Genomic DNA, 24908 nt, shown 5'->3' on the forward strand with positions numbered 1-24908 from the left:
AAGGAACAGCCTTTGTTGATGAGTTATGGTTATTTAGTCATATTGCTTCGTTAGATGCATCAACATTTTTTGAACTAAAGTCAACAAAAGCAAACCGGCTGCAGGCTTGACAGCAAACTAACTCTGCTTTCCCAGTCTCATTTTTTCAATTTCACCCTCACCCTCCCTGTGCTAACGAGATGTGCCAGTCACCGGACACCCTGCTGGCTGCAGAGAGCATTGCCTCTGTGGGACAGATGAGGAGCAGGCTTTTGCCGATCAGCCTGGCTGGAAATCAGGAATGCCCTCCGTCTCCACCTCCTCATCCTCTGCCACCTCCTCCTCCTCCTTCCTTTGCTAATGGCTCATACCAAACTCACCAGGAGATCTGTGACCGCACCATCCTCAAACCATGAGAAGACTGCCACCAACTTCCCCAGGGGAGGAGGATTATGAGCACAAATGCTTTGCATCTGTGTCCTTTCTATCTGTGCATGCCAGAGTCCTATTTCTACATAAGCTACATGTAATGGGAGGCGGACTCATGTCCCCAGAGGATAAAGTTTCAAGCAGGGAGCATAAATAAGAAAAGACACTCAGTCAGTTTATTAATGTCTCTTATCACTGCTGAAGATTTCTTTCATGAGCTATTGATTACAGCCTGTGGGGAGCCAGCGGTGCAATTTAAATGTAGTCATGGACAAGTGAATGTCATGAAACTGTTTCCATCGATACTCATGCTTGTTAAGAGATTTTATTAAACAAAAATGCGGAAAAGATGTTTCACTACTGTTCTGGTATTTTTATTATTTTATTTTTATGAGAACATAATTTTTTCCCCTCTCTTTCCGTTTTATTTCTTTGCCTGAGTTTACATTCTCTTTACTGCCCCTTCTCCGGAGTTCAGCTGGAAGTGCTCTGTTTTCTCCACAAGAATTTTACGACACTCTAACAGAGTGTTGAGACACAAAACACTTAAGCGGCGCTGGAAAAGACGGCGGGACAGGACGGACAAACATGGACACAAAGCCTTGGAGAAATGAGGAGGGAGAGGGAGACCGACAGGACGAGAGATGGAGAGAGAAAGATAGAAAGCGTCCAACATATTTCAGCATGATGACCAGGCATTTCTTTTCCTTGTTTAAAGCAATTTCCAAATCTCACAGGAAGTGTATGTTTGACTTCCAGAGGACATATGGTGTTAAATGTACCTGCTCTGCCCAGTTCTGCTCTGATTTGACGGTGATGAGCTGCATCTCACATGCTTCACGGTTCACAGCAGCGCTACAGCATCTGTTCAATGTCTGTCCGAGGGTTGATATGCATTTATAGAGCCAATAAGTGCACAAGTGACAGGGGTGGGTGGAATAGTTCGCCCCAGATTAATCAGATTCAGTGCAATAACCCTGCAATCCTAGAAGTCTGAGCAGAAACCCTAGGATCTTAATTTAGACTTGCGTTTCTTACCCCTCTGAAGTAGACAAAGAGGTAATTTGCAAAAGCATCTGGATCCGGTGGCGAAGCGGGCCAAGCGGTATAAGAGTACATTCCCATCCGCAGCCCCACTCCCAAAACCCCCTCCACCCAGCCCCCTTTCCCCTCCAACCACCACCCTCGTCTGTTTATCATAGGATCTCCAACACACAATCAAACATGAAAGGATGAGTGCTCGCAAGAGCCTTTTTAGATTTTGTGGAAATGTGACATCTCTGGAAACATTTAGCCTGTCATAGCTGCTGCTGCTCTTCAAAGAGTGCCGAGAGGAATAGATTAATGTTGCTTCTGTAACAAACCTTCTTCCTGTCTGTCCTCTTTTCCTACTGAACACACTGGCTCCCTATATCTACTGTAACCATACGCAGAGATTACTGACGGTATGGTAATAGGGCAGCAAGTTATTTTAAGATGTGAATGTGTATAAACATTGCAGTGGCCATGATTTCTGACTAATAAGACATTTGTGCCCAAGTTTAATATCTCAACAAAATGTCTTTATCTCATTATGCAATCTGAATTTAAACTAATTAATATGTCTTTGAGTTATACTGACGAAATAGGAAGGTGTGTGAATGCAAAGGAAGGTACTGTGCATTATACGGAACACAATTCGGTATGAAGGCAGTGGAAAGACATAAGAGGGCATAGATAGACTTCATCTCAGCACAAACTGAGATGAAAACATCTTGAAACAGTGTCTGAGATCAAAGGCAATGCGAATAATGCTAGTTAGCAACTGTAGCTAAGTGACTATAAAGTCAATTTATTGGCTGCAGTCTGCAGGTGAGGTTGAAACATACTATTAAGACAGCTTTAGATCATATAATGGGATAAGATTCAAGAGATTGCAAAAATAAATGCTGAGTGGTACTCTGCCCAATAAATATATTAATAGTACATTAATATATTTATATGGAGTGTGTGAGTTTAAGAATAATGGCAGCAAGTTGAACTTGTGACTTAAACGGAAACCCTCATTCTAAGATGTGTGATACTGAAGTGTTTTGAGCAAGACACCCCCTACAAGATCGAGAACTGGTGCTGCAGCTGTCCCTATTTGACCCGTCAGGATATAAGGTACACTTATGAGACTTCCCTTGGAATGATTAATAAAATGAAGATGTCACATTATATCACTCTTTTTTTAATACACTTTTGGGCAAACTGTTGTATGGGCTGAGTACTTTACATTTAATTTTCAAATAATAGATTGCCTCTGTAACATTGCTCCTCTTTCATATGGTTTGATTCCACTGTGAACGCTGGTGAATGTGTGTCTAGGGAGCTGTGTTGCATCAAACACTTTAAGCCGGTGTGGATAGCCACAACTGTTCAGGCACTTTCACCTCATTAGGGAGAGATGATGTCCCACCTGGCGTCTCTCCCCCATACCCAATCAATGGCAATAAATAAAAGAGCTTAGAGGTTCCAAGCCTTTCCAGTTTGAACCTCAGCTTTGTTCATGCCTCATTCATCTGAGGCCAGGGCTGGACTTGCAGGCGCAGAGTCCACAGAGGTCCAGCAGAGGACTGGAGATGGCAGGGTTCAGAAGGTCTCAGGTGCTTTGTCATTTTTGAGAGAGGACCATAGAAATCAGCTCAACAGACTTTTCAGTTTTGAGCAACAATTTCTTATTAACATAGAACACAAGTGTATAAACACATGCCTGCAGGAATCTATGTGATGTGTATCACGCTAATTTCAAAATTCAGTTGAAATAAAAAAATTATGTTAAAGGACCCATCGTATGCCCATTTTACCACAGTTGATATGGTTCCTTGGGGTCTTAATGACATGTCTGTACCATATTTTGGTAGTGAGAGCTTTTTTCTTTTTTATTAACCAGTACATTAGAAATACAAAATGAGGCCCACATGAAATAACATAACAGAGACAAAGAGAAACCAACAGGTATGCACTAACAGCGGTTATATTTTAAGTGAATATTATACATTTATATAATCATATATGTTTATATAAATATATATATATATATATATATATATATATATATATAGTTTTTATATATAAAATCGCTCTCACCATCTTTTAAGGTCATTTGACCTGGTGAAATTTTGCAGCGCTGGATGAAACCAGACAAAAAATGTAACCAGCATACATCACTGTTAGTCAGCGCTTGCACAAGTCCAACGCACCAATTGACTGTATATGGAGATGGATGAGTCTGCAAAGTAGTGATAGTGAGGTACCGCCAATACACGCTCTGGATCCATTACTCGTTACTCTCAGCTGTCAGTCATGATCCGGTTGTTTCAACATTAAATAACGAATTCAAACCAAACTTACCAGAAAAAACATGAACATAGCTCATGAACATAAATCAGGGCTATAAGAACTATCTAAAATTATTCATCTTGCAATTTAGTTTGATCCAGCTCTACTCCATTGATATGAAGAAGGTGAGATTTATGACAAGGGGGCGATGGAGACAATTTGAAATCTCTGGAACACAACACATGGTTGTCCTTGTGTTACCTTCTTCTCATTCTGTTCATAATTTTTTTTGTTTATTTTTTGAAAGTTTTATAATACATACATATGGCACCTTAACTAGAAATCTCCCAAAAATATATAGATTTGGATGAAGATAATAATAATTAAAGAAAGGTATATTTCACTGAATAGCCCTTTTGTGTTTTTTTATATTGTTTTTCCTTCTGCTGTCTTATGGTTGGATAGAGGTCAGATGAAAAGTATCTCTAGAGATCATCAGACAGCATTAACAAACTATAGGAGGCAAAGTGTTTTACTAGTACAGACAGACTATAAGACAGACGAGAAAAGACCGAAATAGAGAGACAAGAGCGGGTCAGACAGGGGGAGAGGAATGCTGTTTACTTATTGCACTCATCCATAAGAGGGCTCCATCTCAACAGTCAGTTGGCCGGACGCTGCCTTGAGTTCAGCACTGCATCCAGCCAACAGCACCCCCCCTCTTCTCCTCCCCCAAACCCCCCGACCCTAAACTGCCACCACTTTACCAACACAAAAAGATGCAGCACGGCACTTTCCTTTTCACCCTAGCATGCAACACCCCCCCGCACACACACACCAACCCATCCACACACCCTTCTGACACACACACACACACACACCCCTGGCCTCCCCCTTTCCCACCTTTGTATCAGTTGAAAGGCATATGGTTACAGCCATCCGATTCCCCCTGGCTGAAAGTGCCTTTCACTTTACCGCAGTTCACAAAGAGGTCAGACTACGGCAAACAGAAATATTGTGTGAGAGCTCACTTTTTTTTTGTGCCTGAGCTAAGAAATGTTAGAATAGCAGCGGTAGAGAGAGTCCCTGATAAAGTTACATCTGGTCAAACAAACCTCATTCCATTCCTCATGCCAGAGCGGGACAATTTATGTTGCAGTGAATAAAGAGCAGCATTTGAGAGAATTGACAGAAACTAACCTCAGACATGGTCAGCAAAACATCATTCATTCAAGCCCACATCCATGCACCAACTTTTCAAAAGCAGCTTTCCTGATGAAGTTCAAACAGCTGCAGAAGAAACTTCGCTGTTTGGATTCAAAATGATCAGTGAAGTCGAGCTGCGACGGGTTCAGGGAGAAGACAGCAGGGGTGGGCTGTCTGAGGTGAACGCCACAATGAGAAAATCAATCAACGGCAGGCAGGTAGGGTTGATAGGAGCGAGGTGTCAGAAATATCACAGAGGCCGGTGTGTGTAACACGATGAGGCAGTGTCTCGGTCACAAGCCCCTGGGTCCCTGGGCTATCTAGTCTCTCTCCCTGTCTTTGTGCTACTCTGGTAAATGATTAATAATGAGTGTTCCTCTGTTGACCTTGTTTGTTAAGAGACTTGTACCTGACAACTTTCCACAGTTTGTGCACCAAGGAAAGCCATTTCTGACACGGACAAGCACCTACTCCAATTTCTGAACGTCTCCCTGCGCCACTTAAACGACTCATAAAATAAGTTGAGCCCTTTGAAGCTTTGCAAACGCTACCCCAGTGTCCCTATTGTTAACCTAATAACTCTAGCTGTGAGTTTGGGGGTACATTTTCAGTCTGCAGCCCTGTAATTAGACTGACTATTCAGGCACCAATTTATGACCATTATTTTTCTTGGCATAAAAGCTGGTGAGCTGAAGATTTGATTTCCAAACAAGAACTCTGGGGAACCACACCAAAACAGCCTCTGGAAAGAAACCGCACAGCCAAACAGTCGTCAGCACTTCAAACACTTCACTGCAAGCTAAAAGAGATTAATTCTGAAAAGCTAACTGCTGTTTGCTTTGCCCTTTATGATGGTTCCTTTTAGTAGGATAACATTTGGTGAGAAAGTGTCAGACTTGGTTTAACTCGAGGCCGGCTGCTTCCCCATGGACCAGGGAGTCTTCGAGGAGGTCTTCCCCCAGAAACTTCCCTCCAAACCCACCACCCCACCCCACCCCTGAGGAGCGGACTGACGACCGGCCTGGAAGTGTGCCTTGTTCCACGGGGCCATCAAACATTTATTCATCTCATAAGTTGCTGCCAACAGCCTCACTTGCAGCCTTGGGCACAGCAGAGAGCTGGGTGAAGCGAAGGCAGGTCAGACTCTAACCTATGACAGTCATAAAAAACAAAGATAATGCAGTGAATTGATATGTATTTCTGTTTTGGTGTGTGGAAACGCTAGCAAGTGTGTGTGTTTGTCAGTGTTGGTCAAGTTACTTCTAAAAAGTAATTAGTTACAGTTACAAATTACTTATCCCAAAAAGTAATTGAGTTAGTAAGTAATTGAGTTAGTAACTCAGTTACCACATTGTTAGAGTAATTAGTTACTCAGCAAAGTAACTGTGGCGTTATTTTTCATGTTTTATAACGCTGTTACGTTCTGTAACATCTTTAACGTCAAAGATGTTTATATTAACTGATTGAAGAATAAAAACACTATATACAGTATTTTAGAACATTTGGTATTTATTTGAACTCAATAGATTGCAGCCTGCCATATGATGCATAGAATTAAAACATATAAAAATAAATATTGAAAATAAAATTCAAGTGCAAATGTAAACTTGGGTAAAAAGAAACAAAGGAAAATCTGGCCATTAAGTAGTGTGAGAAGTAGTGCCGGTACTTCCAGTTATTGAACGCTACTTTTGAATTTCCCTGGCTCGTCGCCATTGTCGCTGTCTTGAGCTGTAGTCAGAGCGTGCAGTGAGACAGCTCTCTCCACGCAGCTGGGGTGTAATATTGTAACGGATCGAGAGACCCCCCCCCCCCCCCCCACCACCAGAGTGTTGTTTGACAGCCGTCGCCGGATGATGACGTAGCGAGCGACATCAAGCCTATTCATTGGTGGAGAAGGAGTCGCAAGGGACAGGAGAAAGCGGAAGTGCGGAGGAAGCCGGCAAACAGCGTGACCACTATAGCGGAGGAAGTGAAAGAGAGGCAGTGGAAACCCTCGAAACTAAGGAGCGGACATCTGAGACAGACTGAGTAAGCCCTGGCCGATCGGGGACTGCGGAGTCGCTGCCGGTTGGGATCGCCGACTGACCGCTTCATTCAACCAAATTGTAGTAACGCGCCACTTTACATTATCAATAACGATAACGGCGTTGTAACGATGACAAAAGTAATTAATTAGATATACTCCGTTACTGAAAAAGAACTCCGTTAGTAACGCCGTTATACTTAAACGCCGTTACTCCCAACACTGGTGTTTGTGTATTAGGGAATGCTGTGGTGAGGGATTTTCACCCCTGACTGCCTCGCACCATAAATCCATCCCTCATTGGGATGACAAAATGAAAATGGCCCCATCATAAAACATCTGTAATGGCTCCATCTACCACCAACACATAATGGGGCAATTACCAAGACGGGGGCTGGGACGGCATAAAGCCTTTAGCTCTCTTTGGTACACCACACAATGCTTTGGTGTATGCGTTTGTGTCTCCCATGTATGCAGTGTCTGTGCGTATGCACATGTTTGTGACTCCTCTCAGCTTAGGACTTCACATGTGTAAAGACCTTGAGAGAGTGAACAATGTGACAAAGAGCTCTCATCATTAGTCCATTGACCCTGTTCCCAGAGAAACCATTCTGTCAATTCCACAAATTGACAGACCGGCACATCTAATCTGAAATTGCATTATTGATGCCTGATCTTTTGCATGGCCCCGGCCTGGTGCTGCATCTTCCACACCTCGTAATCAAGCATAATTGAGGTTAACTGTACGGCACGGCTGAAATGCTAGACAGGTAGGCCGCAGCCTCTCATGATTAATGTAGTGTGTTAGTGTTCTGGGCTCTGACCTTTTGAGATAGGCCAGGCACCATTTTGAGGGGAAGCTCTGCCTCTGCCGAGTTGTGGAGTTGTCCATCAAGTCCTCCTGCAACCCGCCACCCTCCTCCTTCCACCTACCACCACCCCCACTCTTCCAAAGTCAGATCCTTGTCTTGCTGCCTCATTGCCCCTGACCCATGTTTGTTTGCCTACATGTCTCGTTTTACAATGCAGAACCAAAACCTCTTGCTTTTACCACCCAGGTCTTTTTTTTATTCGGGTGTGTCTTGTGTAGAGAAGAGAAAAAGTTAATGGACATTGATTGAGCATTGATGAGGAGAGAAGGAGTTGTGATTTGATGTTCTGGGTTTTTCCTCAAGTTTTAGCCGTGAATCATATTCCAGTCTACTCCTGAGCGGCTTTGGGGTCTAATTCCTGTCTTTTCCTTTGACATTACGAGTCAAAGCATGGATTTAAGACCTAATTTGTCCTTCAACGGGGCAACTGTCCAGACCAGTGAATGCCATTGTCCGGCCACAATTGGTCAACGGCCCTCCCTCTCCTCTCCACAAGCCGCGGCGGATGTGAATTGGCAGCGAGGTCATGTCCTTGCCTTGCTCCCAAACATGAGCATTGTCAGAGTTAACTGAGTAAATTTACTTTTGACTCGAGCTCTTTCAGACCCTCGCACAAACACACAGATACACTCGAAAAAAAACAAAAAACGATGGACTGCAAGAATACAAAAAGGAAATTCTTCCTTTGTGCAGAGGTTTGCAGGAGAATTTGAAGGTGTGCTTGTTAATCAGGGATGGCGAGGACCCGGGTCACCGTCTGTAACATAGACCAGGGGCAGTAAATGGATGAGGAGGGGGTGAAAGGGCACCCTCAGACATTCCTTTAGAAAATAAACAGAAGAAAAACGGGCTTCTATGGACAGGTATTCCTGAGCAGATATATGGAGTGGACTTTAGTCTATTGCTTTTTTCCGAGTTTCTAAATGAATTTGTTTCTGAGATACAAAAGCCGTGAACGATTCTCTGGGGCAACACATTTGGAGGCGTGTTTGCTACCTCTGTCGGAATAAGCCAATCATGCTCACGTTTCAAAAGTGCACTTGGGAGTGAGTTTAATGCAATTAGCAGGTTATCTGTGGTGAAGTGGAGGTGTCTGCTGTCCTCCTGTTACCGTATGGTCTGACAGGAGGGAGGGATGGCTCTCTGTCGGGCCACAGACGAAGAAGCAGGGGAATCGACAGGCAGATGCCCCCTCAGCACCCTGCTCTTTTGTTACACCACCTCTGCTCTGTCTGAGGTTTATTATCCGTCTGTGCATCCACACCAGCACCAAGTGAAACCCCCGTTTTTAGAAATTGTGCATTTCGTCTGGCAAGTGATTTAAATAGGTTCTCCTTTTTGTGCTTTCCTTGACGGACTTCAAGCAAATGAATTCCGGGGGCGAGAGAAAAAGGTAGTGACCTCTGGCATTAAGGCACAAGCAAGTGTATTTAATGTTTGGGGCCGCCCCTGTCTTTGTGTTGAAGCCAGTCGTTCAATGAAAGGCAGCAGTAGGGGTCACTTCAGGCATCTGCTGCTCTCCTGCACCGATCATCTGTCCATCTGTGTGTGCTGCTGCCCTTCTGTCCACTGATAACACACTCACAGACACACAAATACATAGAGCAACACACACTCTCTGTATAACGTTGCATGCAAATTCACTCATTGCGTGCTTTATATTCTGGACAAGTGTTTTTACTCTGTGTCTGCTTCAGCGTTGAGTAGCACCACCTTGCCCTGGCCTGTGTTCTTGGCTGCAGAAAGGTGTCAAGCTTTATTGTGGAGGGAATCACAATATCTGCAATGCATAACGGTGGGAACTCAAAGAAACCAGAGAAGGTGGGAACCCCTCTAGAGGCAAAACAAAATCTGTGAGCCGAGAAAGGCTCATTGACAAATGGATAATAAGTTCTTGCTGGATTTTATCAGTATAGGCTCGTAGTTTTAAAGTCAGACCTTGGCAGTGACCAGGCTCCCCCTTTTTCTGTCCCCCTCTCTACGTTCAAATTGCATCCATTCAATAGCTCAAAGCACGTGACCTAAGTCCTCAGGATACATTTTCTAATGCTCTGTAACAAATTTTTGCTTTCTCAGAAGTCTCTGCCGTCTGAAAGATCAGTGTAATTTATGCCTTTCCTGTCACTGATGAGGACACTGCCGATAACAGAGAGGTTAAGTATGAGGAACATTTATGTCTCCATGCGAGTCAGGAGTTTTTGGGGGGTTTTTTTATCTTGGAGACGCTCCCGGGCTTTCCACTCACAGAATCACGTTGTAGATCTTCACTTTTTCAGCCTTTTTCGAATCTCTAAAGAGGAGCCTCCACACACAGATGTGGGGTGTCAAGACTATTTGTGTTATACATTCTCCACATTTCTGATGAAAAGGACCCGTCTCTTTGCCATTTTCAGTTTGCTTAGACTAATATATTAGGACCAAGTTTCAAATAAACACAACTCGGTTTTTTTTCTCTCTCCTGGTCTCTCTGCCTCGGTGTGGAGTGGAGGGACAATAAGGTGGTTGTGATGAAGAAGTTTATTGGAACATTTAACTTAAGAATGAGGGATTGGAGCGGGTAAACAAAGCATTCCTTTCCCTTTCATCACCGTTTAACTGTTCCCTTAACAGTCAGTCTCACCTCTAGGCCTGTGCCCACCAGACCGGGGGAACTTGTCAAATAAATATAAATCAAAAAGTAAAGCTTTATCTCACGAGGTACCGTTCGTTTGCTCTTCTAATCCGTAATCAGCAAAGCCCTCATCTCTGGCACTGAATAGAGACTAAGGCTGGTGTCACAGTATCTCCCAAGGTGCACTTGTGAGCAGGATATAGCGCGGCTCGTATAGTAGCACCCCGGCGATGTTGTTCCAGACGTATAGCCTGGAGGGCCATTTGGTTATACTCAAGGGAATGGTTGTTGTGTCAGTCATTTGCAGCGACTGCTAAAGAGTGCACTTAGCATCCTCTGTTTCCCCCTAGCAAACATGTGGGGAGTGACATGATACTGTACAAGAGCCTGGACAACATATAACATTTCAAAGCAATTTCCTAATTGTTTCCAGGCCAAGGTCGATCGCCTATATGGAAGCAATCCCCTTCTTTCAAACTTCTTCTTTTTTTCATCCACAGATTGGGAAACATTAAAGTGTTAAGTAAACTTGACCCAGGCGGGGCTAATTCATTGGGAAATAGCTGGGGTTCGTACATTCAGTGCCATATCAGTGACAGTCAGTCGGTGGGTTTCCTCCTGCTTGGATGGTCACCATATGTTTATAAGGATTTTAGTGGAGCAGTGGTCCTGAGCAGGCCAGTCACCTGATAGTGACATGTGTTGTCTATATATATGTATATGATCAGAGACTGTTTACATAGAGGGAGAACTGACAGATAAGCTTGAATACCTGAAGCCAAAGGTGTATGTGCTTCATTTGCACTGGATATTGTACATAAAAAATCACATTTAAGTTTAGAAAGTCTCCTTAAATACAGTTGACTCTTATAGCCAACATATAGTCTCTTATTTTTCCTTTATTTTCCTCATTCTGCATCATTTTACACCAACAGGCCATGTTTTATCTATGGGTGTAATTTCTCTACATCTAATTCAAGCTAAAGGGGGAAACATTTTTTTAATGACCACTTGTTTCCTATAACTAAAAAAATATATATCAGATCATTAATTCAGTCAGAAAGAAACGCCATACAAATGTTCCATTAGATTTTTATGTTTTTTAGAGAAATCACATGACACTTGAAAAATAATCATCAGAAGTTCCAGGCTGGTGCGCTTTGTTTTGAATTTTATTTGTACAGTAATGGTGTGGAATATTATATAGGTATATAAATGATCTTATATATCATTGTAAAAGCTCTTTACACTCTAACTGAATGCACCTCAAAACTCAGATCCTATATGTAATTATGAGGTAGACATTAATTATGGTATTTTCCACCCTCTGCAAAAAAACGAATACACCTTAAATTACTCTTATCAATGTAAGAAATATATGATTATCATGAAACTCTGTACATCACAAATAATAAAATAATTATAGAATAGAAATTATACCGATTTGAGTGCATTTTGTATATTTACAAAGAAATGCCGTTTTCTCATTTCTTCATTCGTTGCACTTTGTAAAGTTTTCCACTGTACAAATATTTACAGCTCAAAAAATAATAATGAACAGCAGTGCATTCAAAGCTAATGTGCATTTAAATATCGTCTCGTTTGCGAGTCTCTGTTTTTTCCATATCTTCGTCATCAGAGAGGACAAACTTTCTCGCTGACCGCGTGTCCTTGGCGCAGTCAGTTGTGGAAGTGCATTGCGTAAAGATGCAGACTTTTGAGCAAAAAGTTCGCCTCAGTAATTTTGAGTTATTTCTTTCATTCGTTCTTTTTTCCTTGCTTCCTTCCTTCTTTTTTTTTTACAACTGGGCCCCACTCAGGCACAAGTCTGGGTTTGTGTCCTTCTCTGTGCGTAAAAAGGCGCACGGCGCACCTCCAAGCGCCTCAAAACGGGTCTCCAGTATAAGGCAAAAAAAAAATCTCTTGAAGGCATCACCACCTCTCATCAGAACACTGTGTGTGTGTATGTGTGTGAGTGTGCGTGTTGTAGATTAGACATTCATTTATATCTTTATTATTTAACTTCTTTTTATTCTCTTATTCATTTATTTGGAGAACAGGCACTAGTTGCTCGGGTCCATAATGGCTGACTCCAGCTGGACACTGGCAATTACAGCCTGCTGGATGCACATACCCAAAGGAATCCGGCCTGGCAGGCGGGATCACACGGCAGAGCTGCAACAAAGCGCTGACAGGCAAAGCCCACTGTCCTCTGGCCTCGGCACGAACAGGTGCAGCACGGACTCAATGGGCTCCCATCCCGCCTTCAGTCACATCACACACCATGTTCCCAGCCCCTGTGCCACATGGACACGTCTCGCTCTGGGGAAACAGAAGCCTGTTTGGATGCGTGATAACTCGGTTTGCGTGGATGGGAGTGCACTGTATGTGCGTAAGACTTTTTTTAAGGCAGAGAGTGTGAATTAATGTGGCTGTTACTGCGTCTGAATAAATAGCAGATATTCGCCTCTTGTGCGCATCCCTTTTGAATAAAAGACAAAGGCGCGTCATGCGTCAAAGCATTCCAGACCTGCACTGAGGACTTTACATCTTCAACCTGGGACCCCTCGAGACGTAGCTCTCCTCTGTCTTTTGAATGTTCGAACAAAATAATGGCCGCTACCTGCACCCGCACTGCTCCACCACCATGTCCTCGTACTGTTTGTACACCACGTTGTTGCCCGAGTCTATGTACAGGATGCTGATGGGGCTGAGTTTGGTGGGCACGCAGCAGCTGGGCGGGGTGCTGTTGGGGTCCATGGAGTTCATGAGCGTCTGTATGATGGCGTGGTTGGTGGGCTCCAGGTGTGACCGCAGCGGGAAGTCGCACACCCCCTCGCAGTGGTACGCCTCGTAATCCAGGGGCGCGATGATCCAGTCGTCCCAGCCCAGCTCCTTGAAATTGACGTGCAGCCCCTTTTTGCTGCAGCGGGATCTGGACTTCTTCCCGTGCCTCTTCCCGTGCCGGTTGCTCAGCGCGGTCCTGCGCCGGCGCCGGGGTCCCTCCCCTCCTCTCACGACCCTCGGCGGCCCCCCCTGCTTCTCTGCGGCCCTCACCGCCGCCGCCGCCTCATCCTTCTCGCCCACCGACCTCCGCGACTTGATCTTCTCCTTCATCTCGTTGAACAGGTTCTCCCTCTTCTTGGAGCGGGTGTAGGCCACCAGGATGGCCTTCTCCTGCTGGGACCGGCTGCTCCTGTCCAGCCCCAGGTGCCTCAGGTCCACCTCGGTGTCGGACTTGCTGAGAGTGACCCTGAGCTGGAGGCAGAGCTGGTTTCCCTGCTGGTAGTGCTGCTGATGATGGTGCTGGGGATGATGATGAGGTTGGTGATAATGATGCTGGTGCGCTTTAAACGTTTCCCACACGTCCAGAACCTCCCAGCCGGCTTTGGTGGAATCGAGCGGGTCCAGGGTCCGGGAGTCCAGCAGCCGGTCCGAGCGGCAGGGGTAGACCTGGACGTCGTAGAGGCCCGTGGTCTGCAGGGAGGCCTGCGGATCCCCGGGCGCCCTCCGGAATATCCTTAATTCCGCCCCGACCAGCTCCTCTTGGTCTGAAAGGGTTGAGACATCAAACAGATACTTTTGTCTTCGCAGAGGAGAGTGCAAAAGATCGTCTGCAAGGATAAAAGAAAGAAATAATTGCAGTCAGATTCACTTAGGGTGTACAGTGTTCAGAGAGATGGAGGGAGGAGGAGGAGGAGGAGGGGGGTACACACATTCTCCCACAGAGGCCTTCCACCCACTCCCAGACCCCCATCCCCCCAGCCCCCCACCCACCCACCCTCTCTCTCTCTCTCTCTCTCTCTCTCTCTCTCTCTCTCTCTCTCTGTCTCTCTCTCTCTCCTCTCTCTCTTGTTTTTCAAATGTCCACCCGGAACCTGCCTGAAACAAACCGCAGCTGACATGTCCCTCGGTTTGGATGAGAATGAAAAAAAAACCCAGTAAACTCGCAGTTAACACCAGGTTTACTGCTGGTGAGAGATGTTGGTTATCCCACCTTATGAACCCATGATGACCCCTTTTCTTCCCCCTGATCCACTTTGATTGGTTTCAACTCGAACACAATTCTGTCTTTTATAACCACAACAGGAATGATGAGGGTTCCTTTTACAAAACCCTCCTTTAAGGCTTCTGCCATCAAATTCCCTCGAATATTTTATATCATAAAAATAACTTGAATTCCTGTCATGACGCAAGCAAACCAACTTGTATGACAATGATATAATCTCGCACATGTGGATCTTTTACCCATCCGTCACATGGTCAGAGGTTTCATTTTTGACACTGCATCAACAGTAAGCTAATAAATCCATGGCGATATTTTAATTCCACGCCACTTTTAATCAAATCCAGCGTGTTTTAATGAAAAGAGCCCTGCTTTCATTTTACTTGCTGACAGATTGATTCTTAATTTCCACCACTTTGGCAGAGTGGAAGTCAACTTTTTCCTCCTCTGCGGCCTCACTAAGTCTTAAATCTCAGCAGCAGAGATGTGGTTACTTTTCTTTTCCTTTTTTTGAGAGACAGAGTAGTAAGGCACAGAGAGATTTAAAAAAAAAGAAAAGACACAAAGGAGAGGTACTGTACACTCAACAGAACAATACACAATTAATGCATTATTCCCTGTTGGAGAGCCAGGAGGCCTGCACAGATTTCATTAAGGCGAACCAATGAGGCTTGGAATATAACGCTGAGAGACAATGCATGAAAAAGCGTCAAACACACAAGTTTTAACACAGAGTAGAATGCTCTTGGTTCAACTTAATCACGAATATCAGGCTGCAATTCACAGTAATTTAATGTTTGGATGCAAATGAGCTTTGTTCTTTAACTGCGTAAAAAGGCCTTAAAATAGATATTTTTTTCGTGAACAAAACGAAATAATTCTGTATACAAGGGTGATATTTTTCTTTTGTTTTTCTGATTTTCCTTTTTTTGAAGATATTCCCAAAAACTATCGTCAGTAGTATGAGTGCAGGCATATTTAACAAGAAAAGTACATTTAATTCATGAAAACAATGATATTTGCATTAGAAACAAGTAAAGTATTTTCCTATAAATGTGACAAATTCTACTTTTACACTTAAAATAATTGAATCTTTAAAACTGAATTGAATTGCTGATTGTCATGGATGATTTTTGGTGTTTCTTTAAAAATAGAAGCACATTGTCAAGGTTAATTGTCTCTATTTCCGTCTGATCATTTCTTACCTTTTATTTGTCAATAAAAGTGACATGTTTATATGTAACGCTGTTATAAGACTTGTAAAAAATCTCCTGAGGATATATTTTGCGTCTCGTCAGTTTCCCTCCGTGAACCCTGCCCAGTCAAACAGTAAAAGCAGACTGAAACTTGTGCTCGTTGTAGAAACTTTCCGCGTATGGTCCACATTAGGTTTCTTTTTTTAAGACCTCAAACAAATCGAATACAAGTTCACCAAATAATTAACAGTTCCCAATTCCCATCTTCCTCATTAAAGCACTTCCCCTCTTATATTTCACCTCATCCTGCCAACGACAACATTCCCCTCAAGTGCGCCTGCACGGAGCGAGCACACTGTGGATTATTACCGCGAGACACGATCCGTGTTGACAGTTAAAAATGTACAAAGTTCTTCTTAATTTCATTATTATGTAAAAGGCATTTTTTTCCATTACGCTGCGATGCTCCACAGCGGATAATTGGTGGAGAACACAGTGAACCTCTATTTTTTTATTGCTTGGTTAATAAAGAAGCATCCTGTGCACTTTGGTTTGACCTTGTTGGTTGTGTTTGAAGAAACGCAAAACATGTTTTTGTCATCCATGCCTCTGTTTAGAGGAGGGGGAGAGAGACACACACACACAGAGAGAATAAGAGGGAGAGAGCTTCACCATCTGCGCTTTAATGAGTTAACCCAAGTGCCAAAAGTAATTTTCGGATTCGGGTTATTCTTTTTTTCTGATCTCGCCTTTTTTGACCTCCAGGAAACACCCCGCCTCGTTTTATAAGCAAATTTGATTCACCTACAGTGTGAAAGCACAATGAAGCCGTAGATCACGTAGATGAGAGCATTTAGCCGTGCGTAAAAAGACGCAAAAACCTGTGGCTTTACGCGCCAAACGTAGCCACCCCTGTGTGTATTTCTTTCCTGACGGAGGCGACTTAAATTATAGGAAAACTCCCAGCTGAGGCTCATTCAGCAGGTCAACGCAGTGCAACACTGATGGGATGCTGAGAGGAATCCCGAGAGAGAGCGAAGGCGTTTGAGCTGATGGGACAACGGGAAAATAAAAAGTTTTGTCCGTAATTAAAGTGGTGGTCGCAAAGGGAGGTTTCGCATAAATAAAAGAAAAATAAATTCTAATAAGAACAACAACAACAATACTTCTACTACTTATACTACTACTACTAATACAAATACAAATAATAATAATAATAATAATAATAATCATAATCATAATCATAATAATAATAATAATAATAATAATAATAATAATAATAATAATAATAATAATAATAATAATAATTGGTTTGATGAACCACTTCACAGCAGAGGAGGTGTTCGCAGATTTTGTTTCATCCCTCCGTCGTTTGGTGATGTGCCCATCGTCGGGCCATTATGGGAAAATAGACAGTGTTTGATATGTTATGACATGAACACTCAATTAGATCACCGAGTTCAAATACTCCAATCAGCCGTTCGATGCCAAGCAGCTCTCAGAGGGTCCAGATCGGGGTCAGAGCCAGTGACACATCACATCAAAATCACAGGAGAGAGTGAGGCGTTTTTCAAATCGTATCCATTCACACTGCAAGAAATGGCCGCACGGATGAGGCACTTTTTTTTTTAAAGTCTTTCTTTTTCGGCTGGGAACGAGTAAATGTGTGCGGGAATGTCACGTGGGTTGTTTTCAGCACAGCTCAGATGATAATTTTTCTAAAATTACACTTTATCGAATTTAAATCTTTGGGGAAAGGGCTGATATGCGCTGGAGGTTTGCGGCTGCATCTCTACAATCGTTGGCCTATAACAGCAGGTTCCAACCAGCCGCACTCTGGACCAAACAACTTTTCCCCATGGGCACTTTTTGCAGCGCGCACTCATGCGTCGGAGCGCCGAGACTCGGAGTGTTTGAGACAGGAGGGGACGCAAACAAAGATAGCTTTTATTTCTCCTGCAAAGATTAACTGGGCTTGTGTCCCCCTGTGTGTGCCGAACGTGTTTGTGTTTATTAGATTGTGTTTGTCCTCGCAGGCCGGTCAAACCGCCTGGTTACACACGTTAACTGACCCAAACACCTGCTTCTCACACCGAGCAGCTCTGCCCCATGGCCCCCACAGCTCCCTTTGTCAGCACAGGCTGGGTAGACTGGGCACCACAACTCCAAAAATTGAACAGAGTGTCGGACCTGGCATTCAATTCCGTTTTATAATTTTAAAAATGCACTGGCTTATTTCAGAGTTTGAGTTTAGCGACAAATACAAGAACCGAGAAGGAAACAAGCAGCAAGTGCTTTAATATCCAGGGGGAAAAAACGTTCCTCCCCATTCACGTGGAGTTTTGGTGAACATCATGCTGCAGCCTGAGCAGATTTACAGCCTTCATTAAGAGAGAGCCTCAATTAGTGTTTTACTTTCGTGTTACCCGGGGGTTAATTTAAGCGTAATATAACTTATTCCGAGAAAAAATGACATGATCCGGCGACGGAGCGGCAAACAGATCCCGGTGAAACCTGAACCGTTGCACACAGATCACTCTGCAGCATCCAAAATTCAGCTATCACCACTTACGTTATAAGATTTATTGATGTGTTTTGCTCGTAAAAGTGCGTTTGCATATCTATTTTTTCTAATTTAAAGCGTGCGTAAAAGTATCCGCTGCGATCTTAAAGCACTGTTGCAGTTTTTACGCGTCACTGTCTGCGAGCATTTCTAACAATATCTAAGAGGATAATACTTGGTCAGTCAGATCAGGGGTAAATAACTGTGCTACAGAATTATGCAAGACTGCGCTGATGGAGGAGAAGCAGCGGACAGAAACCAACCTGTTCCTCTGTCCACAAAACTTGTTATGGTGTTGGCAGATTTCGAGGAGCGGAAAAAGCTTGCGTTTAGTCCGAGCTTCTCTGCAGCCGAGTATGTCCTGTATATGGAGAGCATGTATTCATGCGGCACAATAGAGTCCTTTGGGTCTTCTTTGTGGAGCTCCACGATAGGATGCGACGACGCGAAGATGTCTTTTAAGAATTTGGATGACCTCTGTCCGTCCTGATGAAGGATTCTCGCTCCCCTGTTCCTCCTTGGCGCAGAGGGAGAGATGATAGCAGCCGATTGGAAACACGGTATATTCCCAAGGAAAACAAGGAGCAGGCCCAGATATAGCGTTACCACTCGAGATGCGTCCATGGCTGGAAGAGTGAGCGGGAGATGTTGGGGGAAACTCTTCTTTCTTGTCCCCCTTCTCGGTGAGGTTGGACACGGGGGAAGCCGCCGGGAGCCGGAGATGATGTTGCGCCTTCAGCGTCGGAGAGCTGCTACTTTTGCGCTCTCTGGTCACACCAGAAGAAGTGCGTTTTGCGCTCTGGACTCCGCACAAGAGCGGAGACTGTTGGGCCGAGAGAGAAACACGCCCACATGGTCGCTCAGTGCGCGGCTCCCCCAAACAATCCCATGTCACAGACCTGCAAACAAGACGCGCACTCGATCCAGCGAACCGCCACTGCAGGAGGAAGATATGAGAGGACATGTGGAAGTTGCAGAGATGTTGCTGTTGTTGTTTCTTTCAGCAGCCAGCTTCTGACTTGTCCACATTATCCACAGAAGTTGACTTTATGGATGTCAATACATTTATCATGATATTATTTCCTGAATTAAGTTACAATGAAACTGCTCTATTGTCAATTTTGCTCACTCTAACTCTACGATGTTGATAAAAGTAGGTGCCTTTCTACACAGGTGTCTATGTGTCTATGTGTGTGGGGGTGGGGGTGGGGGGTGGAACTACAGAAGAGTTGTTATGCTCCTTATCAGAGTATCTGACAGCCTGAAATCTTCCAAGGACGCATCGGATCAGATTAGATTAGATTTTACGCACAGATAGGTAGCACTACACAAGGTGACCATAAAGTTGTGACATAGATTTTGAAAGCAACATGATGGATTTGGAAGCTTCATTTCACACTCTAAGGTGGAGGTTTCAGTGAATTAAATGTGATTGATGAGCAAGACAGATGGAATTCCAGGGGCTGAGTGGATGACACTTAAATTCAGTTTTGAAGAAGAGACTAGTAAGACACGGAAACGTGGTTCAGTGAACTGGGGTCAGAGGTCTGGCCTTGAAATTCAACCTTAGAGGTGTGAACACAGCAAAGGTTCATCATAGTCTGGATGTGGACTTGGTCAAAAGTATCAGACCCACTTCTTAATAGCGCTACTGACCTCTAGTGGCCGCCGCTATTCATTACAACGTCATGCCTTGCCATATATATATAAAAAAATAGTAAGAAACGAGGACACATGCTGCGTTCAAGTCATCTGGGAAAATCTGATTTTATGGCTGTGTTTAAAAGCTCCCACTGAGCAGTATGAGCCAGTGCTTCATCCCTCGTCCAAACGTCATAACAGATTTTTGAAATGGCCCATAAGTCCAAAGGAGGGATGTTAGCAGTTATACTTAAAGCTTGGGTTGTAAATTCTAACATGAAGCAATACATGGTATTGTACTCAAAAGCACAATAAATTACAGTGCAATATAGTTTGGTGCTGGTCCGACCGGTCGAGGTAGATGGTCCAGTTAAATAGTTTTTTCTGTCCACAGTCACCAAAATTCTTCCTCGAATTTACCATGTAAAGTGAGTTGAGATAAAGCGTGTTGTGATTTAGCGCTCTACAAATAAAATCCAATTGAATAGTGCAAATAATACAATGTTTCAGGTCATATGGATGGCGGTAGGGGAGGGGGGGGTACACTGTGTCAGTACGTCATTGCTCCAGCAGAGGGCCTCAGTGAAAAGAGAAAAAAACTGCTGCTCATGGGTCACATGCTGTTTGAGTCAGTTCCACCCAGTGTCTGCTGCTGCCTCACAGCCCCTCTTGACGCATTTGGAAATGAGGAGCATGTTCGAGGCGAGGAGAGAGCAAACATTACGCACCGATATTGCGTAGATGCGCATGACGCTGCGGTTTAAATGTGACTGTCAGTCTGGTTTCTGCTTTTGTATCTGATCGATCAGGCGATTTAGCAGTGAAAAACTGTGTTGGTAGGTTGCTTTTATAAAGAATCTGTAAATGCTACAGTGAGAGACTGAAATTTAAAGGGAATGTGAATCTAAAAAAATATCTACATAGGCCTAAATATGGCCCAGAGCAGCGACCAGGACATCCTCTGATTTCAGCACCATGGAGAGCCAACTCTGCACTGACCAGAGCCATTTGACAGACATGTCTTCTTAACTGCATGCACACGCACATAGTGTCAGACCCACATGTCATGGTGTTTATTGTAGGGGCCATGAATCGTGACGCATCGTGGATTTGGATTGATACACTAAAATGTAATATGTAGTGTGGGGATGAGCACCCATTTATTATGTATTATACGTGTGTCTATGAATAATAAATCAAAGCATGTGTCATGTGTTGAAAGTCAATATTGCCATGCAGCACATCATACCTTGACATTCACATACATCAAGAACATGTGCCAGATTTTAACAGTTAGTGTTTCAAAACGTGTCGAGGCGATATAGGCTGCCCGTCATGTCTGAAGCTTATATCCTTATATATATGCTGGAGATAGCTGGGGTGGGGGGGTGGGGTCCGTGGTTAAGTAATGCCTCACGCGTTATGTAACCCACATGGGATGGTCGTCATATAGTGCGTGTGCTCTCGGCGGTCTCGCCTTTTGCCCAGTCATGTGTGCGTGTGTCCTCAGCCAGCTCGCAGCTCTCACACACATACACCCACACACACCCACCCCCGCACCCCCCCACACACACACACACAAAGACACACACACACACACACACACACACACACACACACACATCCCTCCTCCATCCTCCACCAGCATCAGAGGCTGAGCAGAGCGGAGACTGGCACAGGCGGAGGAGCATCAGCAGCGGAGCGACCCTTTGTGCTTCACCCATAAACGCGCATCCTTCTGAGACGACTCACCATCAGACATCCAGGTAAACATTTTATTTATTTCATAAAGACAATATTAACAATAATGCTTAACGCTTTGGGGTTAAATAATTAAAAATAACTATACCCACAGGATGAGAGCAGGTGTCTGACGAGGAGCTGTTTACAAGTTGAGGAACGACTCTTTTTTACGCACGTCATCAATGTTTTGGGTGGTGCTGGGTGAAATCTGGCCACATCTGGCTCCAAGTGGGATGTTTACATCGCTGCTGGTTAAACCCTGTATCTCCTATGTCTTTATTCTAGAGGCATCTGTTCGTTTCAGAAAAGAAAAAAACAAACATTGCCAGTATTACTGCGGGGGAGTCAGATTGAATAAAATCCCTCTGCTGGATACAAGCCCACTATGAAAAAAAAGACACTCAATGGAAATGGTTTTGAAGTGAGATGGTAAACAAAGGGAGGGATGTAAACATGTGGACGCATGAGGACGTCTTGGGTCCCAGGACCGCGGCTGCATTTAATGACTAAAATTAATTAAAAACAATTGATGAGACATTCAGGCATTTATTAATTTAATGTTATAATTTCATTGAATTTTATCAGGAGCAATGTTATTATAAATGACCCCCCCCCCCCCCCGGTTCATACCCCCTCTATAGAAAAAACAACAAGAAAGACATATGACTACTCTCCCTAGGATGATTCCTGGAAGTGAAAGAGATTATCCATGGAGTAATGACATCATGCAGTGATGATGCACTTTGTTTGAGGGCCAGTGAGCTCAGAGCTAGTGCTGTGATTGACGTGCTGCTCAGAAAAGAATGACATTGTTCTATTTTCGGAGGGTTATTATTGTCTGCATGGGTTTCATAGGCCTGGCACCTCATTAAGAGTCATATCAAATTAGAACAAAAAGGCTGATAGCATCGTGGAGTTAAATATGAAAACGGATTAAAGAGCCGCACATTAGTCCATGTGCATGCTCAACATTACAGAGCATTGTGGGATGGATTAAGAGAATCCATGCTGTTTCAAAAGTTGACCATCTGGATAAGGGCAATAGCTCAACTGGAAGCCTGAAGACTTGTTTACCAGTCATGTGCACATTCTCTCAGCCTCCCACTGACGGCACTTTTTCCCCACCGCTCTTGTTTTCTGAATCTATGCTCCCACCAGGCTCATGTATGTTTGAATGGCTTTTCACAGGGACTGTGGATCACAGGCAGTTTGTAATGCTCAGGAAACCTGGAAACCCTGTGTTTGCAGCTTAGATCATGGTTAGCCAGTCGCTCAGTAGGGAGCCAATCAACATTGTCTAGAGTAAAGTGGATGAGCACATTCATGATGCAGCTTTAAAGGGTCTACATTTTAGGACAATTAAATAAATACTGCACTATGTTTTTTTGCCTCCACCAACCAGTGCAGGTTTTGTCTACATAAAAAAATGTATTCCAGATCCATTTAGGTTTCATGTGACAAGCTCCTTAGAGACCATTGGTCTAGCACTAGAGACAATAACAGGAGAGGATTCCGAAATGCATTGGTGGCATTTGTCTGTAGGATGCTACAGTTCTACACAGATTCCATAACTCGTCATGTTCCAGGTTTTACGATCCTCCACGGCTACTTGTGGCTGAATTAATTTATTAATTTCACTTCCTGCTTTCTCATTATTATTTTATGTTATTTATTTAATTATTTCTCCCCCATTCATCCCCATTAGCTTTTACATCGTTTTCCGCACAATATTATTGTATATCAATCATCATGGATTCATCCTGCATTTTGTTTTTATGATTAACACTTCAGTTCAACAATACTTTGATAAACAATAACAGCCTGGGCAACGATAGAAACACAAAGAGGAACTTAAGCAATAAAATAAGGAAATGTACATAAATACACGTACACCATATACGTAAAATTAAATGAAACAATGAAAATAAATTGATGAATAAATATAGGATTCATTGTGGCTTTATGGCATTATACCCTTGCTGCTACCATTAGGTTTTTACTCTTTGAAAGAAAAGGTTTTACTAGAGGAAAATGATTATAAAGTGCCAAATATACCACAGCCCTGCTAGAAACGACTGAAATATAAGTCAGTAGTGCTTTGATAAGTACACAGATGTTCCTGAAGGCCACACTCGCCTGCACAGGGACAGAACGTTCAGTCACTCTGAGAAAAACCCTCACACATCACTTCACCTCGGCACACTCTAGATATTCTTTCAGTGATGGACAGAATCTCAGGAGCAAGCTACACTCCAGAGTTTCACATAATTGGTTCCATCTTACTGGAGTTATCCGTACAGCGCTTCCTCCCAATGGTTGCTAAGACTGTTGCTAGGGTACAGCTTTTGATGCCTATATAATCTGATTTTGACAAGCCAGTGCACCAGGCAGTTTTGCATTGCTACAGTAAAGTGATGCTGTGGGAATGCATGAGCGCTAAATAAAAACTGAAACAGTAAGAAAGGTGGTGCAGAACCACCTGGAGCTCAGATCTAATTTGGACTCTGACGACAGGAGGTGGAGTTTGATTCCTCCCTGTTCTATTTTTGTAAACCCCTGTGGTCCTGTGCTCCTCTGTGATTTGAATGAAGAGGATTTTTGCAAAAGTCGGAACTGCTAAAACAGGGATGTGGCTGATTAGGGTCATGAATTGGGAATTTAATTATCATTATGATGGACGATTTGGAGGGGAATCTAGGTCATCAAGTTTGAGACTGACGCGTTTAAAAAAAATCTGAATGAAGCTACAGGGAAGACTCACAACAGCAGTTCACAGGCCTTGGGGTCAATGACATCATTCCTGAGAAAAAAAAATATAAAAACACATTATGCTCTTATGCAACTGAACCTCTTGGCGATGATGCTTGGAGGCAATCAGCAGGAGAAGGGAGGTGAAGTGATTGTATCAAGTTTATTCAAGCATGAGAGGGAATCTGCATTATTTAGCATTAAGGCATCAATAAGAAATGTCTCTTTCTTGTTTAGATGTGGGAATGAAAATTAAAAGTTTGAAAAGGGAATTTAAGATTTCTCCATATCTCACTGATAGAAGCACTTTGTAGCTTTTGGGAGGCAAAGTTTTGACTGAGGTTTAGAATAACAGAGGGAAGTTTAGACACCACTCTTCTTTTACTGTGCATCATATCGGATCGTCTCAATCAGGAACGACCTTTCTTCTTCAGAGCTGTGTCTCAGCAGACTTTGGGTCATTTAATAAGATCTTTGCATACTGGAGATTTGCATTTGTCAACTGTTTTTAGCCACGGTAGCAGCATGTCTACTGTGGTAATTTCAGTCTGGAGATCAGTCCGTTACTTTAGTCCAGACTGAAGA

The 24908-nt window shown here is 43.5% G+C and overlaps 1 protein-coding gene across 1 annotated transcript; it reads right to left on the reverse strand.

Moving 5' to 3' along the window:
- Nucleotides 1-13045: 13045 nt before the first annotated feature.
- On the reverse strand, nucleotides 13046-18815 carry gdf6a (growth differentiation factor 6a). The gene is made up of 3 exons (XM_061081766.1): nucleotides 18455-18815; nucleotides 13775-14040; nucleotides 13046-13720 (listed from the first exon to the last, which is right to left on the reverse strand). Exons 1-3 carry the CDS (start codon nucleotides 18813-18815, stop codon nucleotides 13046-13048), a joined length of 1302 nt encoding a protein of 433 aa, XP_060937749.1.
- Between the last annotated feature and the right edge of the window lie 6093 nt (nucleotides 18816-24908).

The sequence above is a fragment of the Limanda limanda genome, chromosome 11, assembly GCF_963576545.1.
Source record: "Limanda limanda chromosome 11, fLimLim1.1, whole genome shotgun sequence".
Classification (NCBI taxonomy): domain Eukaryota; kingdom Metazoa; phylum Chordata; class Actinopteri; order Pleuronectiformes; family Pleuronectidae; genus Limanda; species Limanda limanda.

Bases quoted from the DNA above. Each gene is read 5' to 3' on its own strand.
- gdf6a (XM_061081766.1), bottom strand. From the start codon at position 18,815: ATGGACGCATCTCGAGTGGTAACGCTATATCTGGGCCTGCTCCTTGTT. The intron at 14,041-18,454 runs GTTGGTTTCTGT...TTATCCTTGCAG, and splicing joins TTTTGTGGACAGAGGAACAG to ACGATCTTTTGCACTCTCCT. The intron at 13,721-13,774 runs GCGCACCAGCAT...CACCATCATCAG, and splicing joins ACGTGTGGGAAACGTTTAAA to CAGCACTACCAGCAGGGAAA.